The 12804-nt window shown below is 46.4% G+C and overlaps 1 protein-coding gene across 1 annotated transcript in view; it reads right to left on the reverse strand.

The window, feature by feature from the left end:
• Window positions 1-12804, reverse strand: part of adam12b (ADAM metallopeptidase domain 12b) — a 60126-nt gene that overhangs the window by 2149 nt on the left and 45173 nt on the right. The window contains exons 12-21 of the mRNA XM_052080826.1: window positions 12534-12711; window positions 9310-9399; window positions 8143-8338; window positions 7930-8038; window positions 6667-6865; window positions 6038-6115; window positions 4189-4297; window positions 3782-3920; window positions 2325-2439; window positions 71-331 (exon numbers count right to left, since the gene is read on the reverse strand). Of these exons, the coding sequence (XP_051936786.1) occupies window positions 71-331; window positions 2325-2439; window positions 3782-3920; window positions 4189-4297; window positions 6038-6115; window positions 6667-6865; window positions 7930-8038; window positions 8143-8338; window positions 9310-9399; window positions 12534-12711 (1474 nt within the window). The remainder of the gene's footprint in view (window positions 1-70; window positions 332-2324; window positions 2440-3781; window positions 3921-4188; window positions 4298-6037; window positions 6116-6666; window positions 6866-7929; window positions 8039-8142; window positions 8339-9309; window positions 9400-12533; window positions 12712-12804) is intronic.

The following is a 12804-nucleotide window of genomic DNA, read 5'->3' on the forward strand; positions in this document are numbered from 1 at the left end:
ATTTAGCCCATCTGCATCTTGGGAACTCATCGTCAGCCATCATCTCTGTGCTCACATGTTGTCGACATACCTGGCCCAGTTGGTAGGATGCGGGCTGGCGGGGCAGACTTAGGAAAGGCGGCACGGCGGGCGGCGACAGAGCATTGGCGGCGCGTTCAGCCGGGGGCATCCTGTGTCGGGTCGGCAGACGAGGCAGCGTGGGCTGGCCCACGCTGAGTGACACGGGCATGGGCTGGCTGATGTGCAGCGGCTGGTAGAGCGGCAGGCGGCGCAGGCTGTGCGAGTGGAACTTGTGCGGTGGGAGCAGAGGCTCGGCACTCAGCAGGGATGGCTGGGTGGGAAAAAAAAAAACACTATCAGTTTTGTGATTGATGCGTCATATTTTGATCGTAGAGATACGATTTGGTGTTTTTGGGGTGGAAATTGGTGGAAATCGAAAGTACCGATGATTAACTGCCGATGAAACCAGATTGCGGCAGACAGCGAAAGTCTTTTACATCCGACACTTCCCCACTCGGGCGGCCCGGTAGTCCAGTGGTTAGCATGTCGGCTTCACAGTGCAGAGGTACTGGGTTCGATTCCAGCTACGGCCTCCCTGTGTGGAGTTTGCATGTTCTCCCCGGGCCTGCGTGGGTTTTCTCCGGGTGCTCCGGTTTCCTCCCACATTCCAAAAACATGCGTGGCAGGCTGATTGAACACTCTAAATCAGGCATGTCCAAAGTCCGGCCCGCGGGCCAAATCCGGCCCGCGGTCGAATTTCATCCGGCCCTCGGCCCCCGTCATAAAATCAGTGCCGTCTGGCCCGCAGGTTGGGTGCAATGGAACACGTGTTGCATTGACTGAGGTCTCGTAGACTGGCGAGTGATGTTTCATAGAGTACTGCTTCCCTCTAGTGGCTAAATGAGTAATAGCATTCACTAAATGAGTAATAGCATTTAGACACTAGAGGGCATCACTCACGAGTTAACAAGACATCACTCCGTGTTTATATTGACTGATATGTCATATTTCAAATTCCTGTTTCAAATGAACCAAAAGAAATTCTTAAGATTGTTGAAATTAAAATAAAAATGGAAATGTGAAACAGACTGGCTTACTAAAATTTGTTGAACAATATTGTTGTTCAATGTAAAGAATGTCAGCCAAGGTCGGCCCCCCCGACATTTTACCACATAAAATCTGGCCCCCTTGGCAAAAAGTTTGGACACCCCTGCTCTAAATTGTCCCTAGGTGTGAGTGTCAGCGTGGATGGTTGTTCGTCTCTGTCTGTGTCTGTGCCCTGTGATTGGCTGGCAACCGATTCAGGGTGTCCCCCGCCTACTGCCCGGAGACAGCTGGGATAGGCTCCAGCACCCCCCGCGACCCTAGTGAGGATCAAGCGGCTCGGAAGATGAATGAATGAATGAAGATGAACTTCCCCACTCGCGACAGGTTCTTCCCCAGGGCTCTGTCCTGGGTACCCTGGTCTTCATTGGCAACGCCCCCAAAACTCTGGGTTTCATTTTCCATAAAATTAATTCGCACTTTAATTCCTTTGCGGATGACACCAAGGTCTACTAACCGTACAAACCGCACAACTCATTTCCACACTGACATTTGACAACATGTTTCAGTTTTGTGTTTAACCCGCCACCTTTTAAAACTACGGATCCTGATTCTTCTGCACTTTGGGATTGAAATCGCTGTGGATCCGAAGCAAGAATGAATAATTGTTTTCTTCAAGCAGACGCAGAAACCAGACTGCAGGCAGCTGATGTCCCTCAAAATTGACAGCTCTGGATTTCCCAGAGGTATTCCTCAGAGCTCTCTCCTGGGGTCCTTGCTCTTTGTTATCAATGTCCCCTTCACCCTCTGCCATTTCGTGTAAATTCGGTTTTCATTTTAATTGCTTCGCAGATGACATCAAGCCTTCCCTATCCTCCAAACCAAACATCTCATTTTCACCCTCCGCCCTCATCTTATGCTTGTCTTCACAAATCATGTGATCTGCGATGACATCATAAAGCGGAGAACATACAAATCCACTTGTGTGAACGTCATAAAAGTTTACAACATTAGAGGTGACGTTCAGAAAAAGTTGCTAACATATGTGCGGTCTGTACTAAATTCTGCGTGTCATGATCAAAACGTGTTTTCATTGTCTGCTGCCAACATTCATCACCTCTGCCGACTTGCTATTAAGAACCCTTTTTCGAAGCTCATCTCAACGGAATGCGTCTCTGTCAACTTCATTCATATTTCCTTTTTAGGGGAGGCTGAATTGATGACAGGACGCGCACATTCCCAAAATGGATCTGCCAAAAATAAATCAATAAAAGACTCACCTTGTAGATGCTGGCTCCCAGTCCGCAGGGTTTGGGGGGAGGTTTACGCTGTGGTAATGATCTGCACGTGAACTGTGTCCTGGCTGGGCTGGTGGGCCTCTTGGCCTCGATGGATCTGCAAAAGGTCATGAAAAGGTCACCAGAATACTTTCTAAGATGTCATTCATTCATTCATTCATCTTCCGTACCGCTCGATCCTCACTAGGGTCGCGGGGGGTGCTGGAGCCCATCCCAGCCGTCTCCGGGCAGTAGGCGGGGGACACCCTGAATCGGTTGCCAGCCAATCGCAGGGCACACATAGACGAACAACCATTCGCACTCACACTCACACCTAGGGACAATTTAGAGTGTTCAATCAGCCTGCCACGCATATTTTTGGAATGTGGGAGGAAACCGGAGCACCCGGAGAAAACCCACGCAGGCCCGGGGAGAACATGCAAACTCCACACAGGGAGGCCGGAGCTGGAATCGAACCCGGTACCTCTGCACTGTGAAGCCCACGTGCTAACCACTGGACTACCGGGCCGCCGGTTCTAAGATGTCAGTGCACCTCTATTATGGGAAATGCAATTTTTTAAAAAGCTACAGTAGGTAATAAAGGTGAGCTTTTTATTTTTGCTTAATGGCTCCTTTACAAACAACATTCTTAAAATAAATAAATAATATTAATACTATTATTATAATATTATAATAATATAATTCTTAATATTGCGGCCCGGTAGTCCAGTGGTTAGCACGTTGGCTTCACAGTGCAGAGGTACCGGGTTCGATTCCAGCTCCGGCCTCCCTGTGTGGAGTTTGCATGTTCTCCCCGGGTCTGCGTGGGTTTTCTCCGGGTGCTCCGGTTTCCTCCCACATTCCAAAAACATGCGTGGCAGGCTGATTGAACACTCTAAATTGTCCCTAGGTGTGAGTGTGAGCATGGATGGTTGTTCGTCTCTGTGTGCCCTGCGATTGGCTGGCAACCGGGCCTGCGTGGGTTTTCTCCGGGTGCTCCGGTTTCCTCCCACATTCCGAAAATATGCATGGAAGGCTGATTGAACACTCTAAATTGTCCCTAGGTGTCAGTGTGAGTGCGAATGGTTGTTCGTCTCTGTGTGCCCTGTGATTGGCTGGCAACCGATTCAGGGTGTCCCCCGCCTACTGCCCGGAGACAGCTGGGATCGGCTCCAGCATCCCCCGAGACCCTAGTGAGGATCAAGCGGTTCGGAAGATGAATGAATGAATGAATGAATTATTAATATTAAAATAATTTTGCTTCAACTATGTTGCCATGCTTGGACTGACATGCCAATAACAAAACAAAATTGAGGTGTGTCCTCTGTGTAAAGAGTCTAATATTATACAAGAGGAGACTAAGGGCACTGAGAAAACAGAGCGCAACACCAAAGCGAAGGCTGCGCACTTCAGTACCATGATCGGGAAGCTGTCTTGCGTGTGATTTTTTGTGGGCTGACCTGAGCTTCTCCAAAGTGCTCTTCCTGTTGGTGAAGAGCAGTCGCAGCAACGTCTTCCTCTTGAGGAGAACGAGGCCGCTGGCCAGCAGCAGGCCGCTGGCAGCCACCAGGACGGCCACGGTGACCAACGTGCTGTCGGCTGACCGCCACATACAAGACGAGCATTAATTCACACACCTCTACGGCCACGTGACGATCAGAGGACATGCGCAGAGAGCGTGAAGGGCGAGTCATCGTTTCAAAATGAGTCATTTTTTTTTTTTTTTTAGGACGACGGCGCGGTGTAATTTACCGCCGAGGCCAATGGGAGTTGTGTTATTCCAAGAAATTCAGAGCGCAACCGCCAAGGAAAGAGTTGTGACACATAACAGCTGTGGTTCAGCAGTGAAATCATCGCGAGAGGCTACCTGCCAATCTCGTCGGCCCGCTGTCGATGCTTCCGCCGAAGCCGGCCCCCTCGCAAAACGGGGGCGCCCAGTGCGCTTCGCAGTGGCAGTTCTTCTTGTTGTTGCACACCTGGAACAGTGGATGATACCGTCATGTTATACGGTGAAGTAATATTCTGTATGCGGCCCGATAGTCCAGTGGTTAGCACGTCGGCTTCACAGTGCAGAGGTACCGGGTTCGATTCCAGCTCCGGCCTCCCTGTGTGGAGTTTGCATGTTCTCCCCGGGCCTGCGTGGGTTTTCTCCGGGTGCTCCGGTTTCCTCCCACATTCCAAAAACATGCGTGGCAGGCTGATTGAACACTCTAAATTGTCCCTAGGTGTGAGTGTGAGTGCGAATGGTTGTTCGTTTCTGTGTGCCCTGCGATTGGCTGGCAACCGGGCCTGCGTGGGTTTTCTCCGGGTGCTCCGGTTTCCTCCCACATTCCAAAAACATGCATGGCAGGCTGATTGGACGCTCTAAATTGCCCCTAGGTGTGAGTGTGAGTGCGAATGGTTGTTCGTTTCTGTGTGCCCTACGATTGGCTGGCAACCGGGCCTGCGTGGGTTTTCTCCGGGTGCTCCGGTTTCCTCCCACATTCCAAAAACATGCATGGCAGGCTGATTGGACGCTCTAAATTGTCCCTAGGTGTGAGTGTGAGTGCGGATGGTTGTTCGTTTCTGTGTGCCCTGCGATTGGCTGGCAACCGGGCCTGCGTGGGTTTTCTCCGGGTGCTCCGGTTTCCTCCCACATTCCAAAAACATGCATGGCAGGCTGATTGAACACTCTAAATTGCCCCTAGGTGTGAGTGTGAGTGCGAATGGTTGTTCGTTTCTGTGTGCCCTGCGATTGGCTGGCAACCGGGCCTGGGTGGGTTTTCTCCGGGTGCTCCGGTTTCCTCCCACATTCCAAAAATATGCGTGGCAGGCTGATTGAACGCTCTAAATTGTCCCGAGGTGTGAGTGTGAGTGCGAATGGTTGTTCGTTTCTGTGTGCCCTGCGATTGGCTGGCAACCGGGCCTGGGTGGGTTTTCTCCGGGTGCTCCGGTTTCCTCCCACATTCCAAAAATATGCGTGGCAGGCTGATTGAACGCTCTAAATTGTCCCGAGGTGTGAGTGTGAGTGCGAATGGTTGTTCGTTTCTGTGTGCCCTGCGATTGGCTGGCAACCGGGCCTGGGTGGGTTTTCTCCGGGTGCTCCGGTTTCCTCCCACATTCCAAAAATATGCGTGGCAGGCTGATTGAACGCTCTAAATTGTCCCGAGGTGTGAGTGTGAGTGCGAATGGTTGTTCGTTTCTGTGTGCCCTGCGATTGGCTGGCAACCGATTCAGGGTGTCCCCCGCCTGCTGCCCGGAGACAGCTGGGATAGGCTCCAGCACCCCCCGCGGCCCTAGTGAGGATCAAGCGGCTCGGAAGATTAATGAATGAATGAATAATATTCTGTATTTTATCCCACGGGTGTTTTAAACTCATTTAAACACGAAAAAGGGGAGCTTGTATTTAACAAGAGTTGGGAAGAAAAAAAAAGGGCTGCCTTGAATTAGCCACGTCGAATTAGCAAAAGTCCAAAATGCATGCTAACCAAAGTCCTCTTAACGACACAACCGGCTTTTGATAAACTTTGTTTTGATCCGATTCTGAGAACACATTCAAACAAGCAAAAGACCAAAAAAAAAAAAGAAGCGTATGAAGTTGGAACGTCAAGTCAACATGTTTTTAATTAGCCAAGTAGCTGCGGTGATTAAACGGATAACTTGCTCAAGAGTCAATTAGAGTGTAAGACGGGCCGCGGCGCCATTAAATATTGAGTCGGCCGCTACTTTGTACTCACCCCACGTCCGTTGCACTTTCCCGAGCACTTGTGCACGCCGAAGACGCTGATGTTCTGACACTGGCGATTCAAACACACCTGCCAACAGGGGGGGGAAACGCAGAGTGAAGCACCATGGTGAGGTTCGCTAACTCGAGTGAACCCTCTGCTAACGTGCACGTTTAGCATTCACACAATGACCGCGCTTGGAACCCATGTGTTGCTTTTCCATGTGTGTGCAAGCAGCAGCTGTGGCTGCCGTGGCCAGTTGGGGGCAGTGTAAGACAGACGGATGAATACACTGTTCAGCGAGACGTCTCGACTCATCAGTACGGCATTAATACGTCATTCTATACCGAGGATGAAGGCTGTGAGACTGCGCTGCACGTTTGTGTTCAATCTGTTTCTTAACTCATTCAGTACCGGCCAATTCTGGACCAAGTCTGAAAAGACGTTTAAAAACGTCTTTGGGAGTGAATGAGTTAAAGTCGTTACAGCACTGCGACGCACATGCTATTTAGCGTTAGCATTAAGATAGCGGACTAAAGGGCTGAACTATGTGATTGTTTTAATCATACATGGTGGAATTGTCTTCATCTAGGGTGTGGCATTAAATATATTTTTTTTCTGTGCATTTTGCGATAGCTCACCCTCCCGTCCCCGCACTTGGTGCCAGCCAGAACTAGACCCGGATCGGGCATGTCGTCGCCAAGGTAAACGTGCGTCCCTCGACACAGGATGCGGCCGCCCTCTTGAAGCGGGATGTTGGTTTCGATGGAAACGGCGTTGGTGCCGATCACTGGCCGGTTGGCGCCGCCCTGGCACTGGATTTTACCACACTTTGCATCTCTGGATAGGACAACAAAAGCACGGGAAACAAGAGAAAAATCGGACAACGCAGACGCACTGAAGCACATAGAGCAGGTATGTCCAAAGTCCGGCCCGGGGGCCAAATCCGGCCCGCGGTCGAATTTCATCCGGCCCTCGGCCGCTGTCATAAAATCAGTGCCGTCTGGCCCGCAGGTTGGGCGCAATGGAACACGTGTTGCATTGACTGAGGTCTCGTAGACTGGTGAGTGATGTTTCATAGAGTACTGCTTCCCTCTAGTGGCTAAATGAGTAATAGCATTCACTAAATGAGTAATAGAATTTAGACACTAGAGGGCATCACTCACGAGTTAACAAGACATCACTCCGTGTTTATATTGACTGATATGTCATTTTTTGATGTTTGATACAATTACTATTATGTATATATTTTATGTTTCATCATTTTTATCGGATATATTATTTAATCATATTTTTCATAATGCTGGAACATTGAGCGCCGAAAATAAAATTAATCATGATGACTAATATTTACATCAACATGCTGAATACTTTGGGACACAATCATTTTTTTTTAATTCTTCGCCTTAAAAATATAATTTGGACTCTCATTAAAGCTTTTAGCGAATCCAACCAAGAATAAAAGCATGAAACGATGCATGAATACTCAATTAGCTGTCTGAATGATTGGTTTTGCTGGCCTATTGCCTCCATAATGACGATTTCTAATGACCCAGATTAAGCTAATTGTTACATTTTCCTTGAAAACAGCATTTCAATGAACAACAACAATACGGGGCAGAGAAGGCCCCCTATTAAACTCCAGGAAGAGTCATTCTTCCCACAGATCCGGGAGAACACATTGCTGTATTTTCTGCTTGTATGTGTTGCTACTCCACGGGCGTTAAAGTAGCAGTTGTTTTTGAAAGTCCCATTTTTATTTTTTTTTTAGAATCGCTAACTGTCCATATTCACAATCACAAAAACGTTATTATTCTTTGAATGAATTTCCTTGATGAATAACTTGAGCATGAAGATCACCCAAGCCCTGCTCGAACCCTTGCCGTGCAGCTGCAGAGCCCCACCTCGCATCGCATTTGGCAAAGGAGCCTTTGGAATCCTTCCCGCAGTTCCCGTAAGGGTCCCCCGCCGAGTTGACTCGCTCAAAGCAGATCCCCGGTGCTGGCTTGGCTCCTGCGCACAGGACGGCACGGGTTCAAACATAAATGACACAAAGAGGGCCGTTCAGAGGCTAACGTAGTGGAAGAAAAAGAAGAGGAAAAAAAAAGAAAAGCGACCTGGACCCCACAGGGTGATGCACTGCTGCTCGTGGGTCTGGCAGATGCCGTTGTAGCAGTAGCCCTCCACGGCGTGGCAGGCGTGGCCGTCGTGGAGGTAAACGTTGGCCGGGCAGTGGGGGTCGGCGCCCGTGCAGAATTCGGGTAGGTCGCAAGAGTTGCCGGACTCGCGACACATGGTGCCCGCCGGTTTGAGCTGGAAAACAAACGAGAGCTTTGGATGTGAGACTTGGGACGGCTTTGGGATTTTTTTTGAAGAGCTAGTTTAACTAAAAAAATGCTTAGTTTTAGTCTTAGTTTTAGTTTAAAAAAAAATAAAAAATAATTGGAATAGTTGTTGAGTGCAAGTTTAGAGAAAAAGTATCGTGTAATCAAGTAACGTAAACTACAATCCTCAGACTATTTGACCTTCCTTCCTTCTTTATGGAGCAGCAATACTGAAATGAAAATATTTTAAATGATTACCGAAAGCTCATATATATTAACTGACAAAGGTGAAAATGAAGAACATCCTCACTAAAATTATTAGTTGTAGTTACATGAACATAAGTTGTAGTTTCAGTGGGTTTTTTTTAAAGCATTTTCATTTTATTTCATTCTTGATTTTTTTTTCCGATTTTAGTTTTTTTTGGGGGGGCGGGGCGTTACTTTGCATTAACTTGAATAACTTTGGTGCTTGGCAAATTAGACTTGTACTTCCTTAGTGACGTTATAAAAAAAATACGATCTAAAATTGTATTTTAGATCGTATTAGTATTCTACAATCTGTATTGTTTTGTGTTTTTTTGTTATTGTAAAGTGTCCTTGGGTGTCTTGAAAGGCGTTTATAAATAAAATGTATTATTATTATTATTACAATTGTATATATAGATCGTTGCCTACATATGCCACCAGATGGCAGCAAAGTAATACTTTTGAATCAATGAATCTCAACTGACTCCGACATGTAGTTTCTTGACACCAAGGTGTCACAAGATGGCGGTAACGCATTGCTTTTTTCCATATGAATCTCCTCAACTCACTATTACATAGTTCCTTGGCACCAAGACGCCACGAGATGGTGACAAAATTACATTTTTAAGGCACAAATGATAAAAATTAGCATGTGTGCACTTGGCTTTTGACAGCAGCATTTGTCAACGTCAAGCTCATGAGCGGAAGCGTCACCTGGCAGTCGTCGCAACATTGTCCGTGGGCGCACACGGCGTCTCCTTTCAGTGTACACGTGGTGGCGTTGCAGCATGGATTCAAACATTCCTTTGGAGAGGAAGCAGAGAGACAAACCAGTTGAAAGAAACCGCATCTAACAGACAAAATCAGCACTCCAAGTATGAATTCATGGCTGATTTGCCGCAGGTGCTTCGCATTGCCCGTGGAAGTTTCAGATTTTCTAGTAGGCGTTTTTTAAGGTGGAAATATTATTCGAGGTGAAACAGGTCCATATGTAGAAAAGGTTGTGACTGCTGTGTTCAACAGCATGTGGACCCGATCTCCGTTCTGGGGGACTGAGAGAAAAGCTAGCGTTGCCGATCAGAGTCTCTTGGGACTCGCGGAGCACTCGTCAGCTTTGAAGAAGACCTAAATTGGGAGCGTAGACCTTCCTCTGGAGATCTTCAAAGCGTGACGTGACGTAAACTGACTTGGTCCATGGTGGACAAGACCTTTTTGAAGCCCCCCCCCCCCCCCCCCCCCCTACAAGGAGAACCCAAGGGCGGGGGTGGAGGGGGTGGGGGTGGGGTAAAAAACCCCGAGGCGATTTTTATCTTTTATTAGATGCCAAAACACATCAGCTTTATTTCCTCGAGTAAGTCACGCAATTGCACCATCACGCAAAAGAATTTAACTCGCTTTAGTGGTCTCGGAGGTAACTGAGAGAAGCGCTGCACGTCTGACAGCTGAGCGGAGATGGACTGTTTATCTCGCGGCCGCGACAGAAGCTTTTTTGTTTACAGAGGACACAAAAGTCGGCTTTCATCTCCTCGTATGAGTGCGCCTGCACATCAAACAAGCAGCGACATTATGCACAAATGACACCACAACCCGAAGGTCGACAATTTTTCACAAAGGAAATACAGCGGGACTTTGACTTGATGTTTACTTATAACAAACCACGTCCATATGCTGTGTCTCAGTTGTGTAGCACCTCGAAAATAACCCATAATGACCAATTACAGTAAGACGGTAGGCCCAAGTGTTCATAAAAATAAATAAATAAATAAAAAAAGGCGGTGGCTTTATTCCTAATAAGTAAATTTACTATTATGCCACGTCACTCTTATATAATACACAGTTTGAACATAAATACTGCACTTACATATGGGGGAAAAATATATTTCATGATTCCGTTAAAATAAAAACTGAATAAAAGCTCAACCGAAATTAATCTTTCAAAGCAAAATGTTTAAAATGAATTGTATTGTTCTGAAAAATTAAACGCAATTGAAGTGTACGTGGCAAAAGTATGGCAAAACAGTTAAGCCACTGAAATACTCTGCAGAGATGGAAGTTGGAACGATTTAATTAAGTGATTCTTTTGTGTACCACTAGAGGGAGCCACTAGCGATGCCACACTGGTAATCACAGATGTTTGTCAACAAATACTAAGAAGTCAAACATATTTAAAGAAGAAAAATAAACGGAATAAAACCCAGCTATGCATTATTGCTAACAAAGCAAAAATTCTTTTTTTTTCTCAATTAAAAATATGTCTGATTGCTGTGATACCTTGTAAAAGTCAAATATTAAATATAAATAAAACATCACATTTTCACAACAATTTTTTTACGTAAAAAAAAATCTGACATTATTATTCAATATTTGGAAAGGCGCTTATAAATAAAGTGTATTATTATTATTCTAATTATTATTATTATTATCATATGCTAATCTTTGAATGCCTTGATTCCTGTGAACAGCACTGAATGCCATTGGAGGCGTTTCTAATATTCGGCCTCTTACGCCAGCAAAGGAAGAATCCCAAGGGCATTTCTGGACACTCGTTTCTTGACTGAATAATGCATGAATGATAATGACCAGCGGCCGTGTGTCTTTGGAGGTACGGATCGAAATTAGAATTGTTCAGCCTTGAGGGAGGCCCGCGCTCTACATTTGAGAGAAAAAAAAAAGGCAGCGATGATCAATCATCGACTGAAGCCTTTGTTATACAGCATGTGACTGAGTCGCCTTCCTGAGAGACGAGCGGCTGCAGTCATGCGTCGACAAGGTGCCCCGCAGTGTGTTTAAGTCCGTGTGAGTATGAGATGGATTCACTCATCAGCTCAAGCTCGTGCGGTGGCGACAAAGGCAGAGGAAAGTTTATTTCAGCCTGGACCCCGATCAAACTTTCTCTTTTTGTCACACCGCCGGAAAGCAACTTGATGAATGGGCCTGTGACTGGGAAATGACACCAGTGTGATAGCCTGTCACACCAGTGACTGAGCACCAGGCGGCGGGGCTCGCATAGGGTGCCGTGAAAGGAAAATACTTGGAAACGACAGCTTGCATGGATAGCTCTGTTTTTAGATGTTTGTTTGTTTAAAAAAAAACACATTTACCGTGAGTCACAATAAAAGTGTGAAGGTGAGGTGAAATTGACATGACGCATTCAAAGTCTGAGATGATGTAAGACATGCTAGCTTCTGCTAGCTGATTTAATGGACTTAATGGACGTTAGCCCAAATTATATGGCTTGTGTTTATACTTCTATACGGTTATCCTATGGTTTATTATAATATGTATAAAATATTTGAACCTCTCTTATACTTGTGTGTGTGTGTGTGTTTGCGTATAACTGCATCATCTCTGTTCATTTCCTTTAGCCTATCAAAGACAATTCACATTTTGTGTTAGCATTAAGCTAGCAGACTTTTATGAAATAGCTTTTTAGCAGTTTGGTGTTAAAGCATACAATGCGTGTGTGTGTGTATGTGTGTGTGTGTGTGTGTGTGTGTATAACTGCATCATCTCTGTTCATTTCCTTTAGCCTATCAAAGACAATTCACATTTTGTGTTAGCATTAAGCTAGCAGACTTTTATGAAATAGCCTTTTAGCAGTTTGGTGTTAAAGCATACAATGTGTGTGTGTGTGTGTGTGTGTGTGTGTGTGTGTGTGTGAGTGTGTGTGGGCAACTGTATCATCTCTGTTCATTTCCATGAGCCCATCAAAGACGATTCACATTTTGTGTTAGCGTTAAGCTAGCAGACTTTTATTAAATAGCTTGGTTGGCCAGTTCGGGGTTAGAGCATACAATGTTTGACTCTCTTTTGTTTTATGTGTCAATTTTGCCGTCCACGTGAACTATGAGTGACAAAAAGTAAAATGTGTCCGATTCCTTCAGGACATGTCATGGTGACAGACATCGTGTTCGTAGATGGACGCCCCTTGTCCTTACCTCAGGCTCCCCGCAGTCACACTCTTCGCCTTCCTCCACGTAGCCATTGCCGCACTTCTGGCCCCCGTAGAGCACCTTAACCTCGGGCATGTTGTCCAGACACATGCCCACGCCTTTCTCCAGACTGGCTGCAAGGTCCTTCTTGCTGCACGTGCTGAACACCGTGGGGAAGGGATACCTAGCGGAGGTGGCAACAAGGTTGATGACAGTCAAGGAGTCACCCCCACCCCAAAAAAAAAGATGTGCGTGTAGAGGTAAATATTTTTTATCT

This window comes from Hippocampus zosterae, chromosome 11 (assembly GCF_025434085.1).
Source record: "Hippocampus zosterae strain Florida chromosome 11, ASM2543408v3, whole genome shotgun sequence".
Taxonomy (NCBI): domain Eukaryota; kingdom Metazoa; phylum Chordata; class Actinopteri; order Syngnathiformes; family Syngnathidae; genus Hippocampus; species Hippocampus zosterae.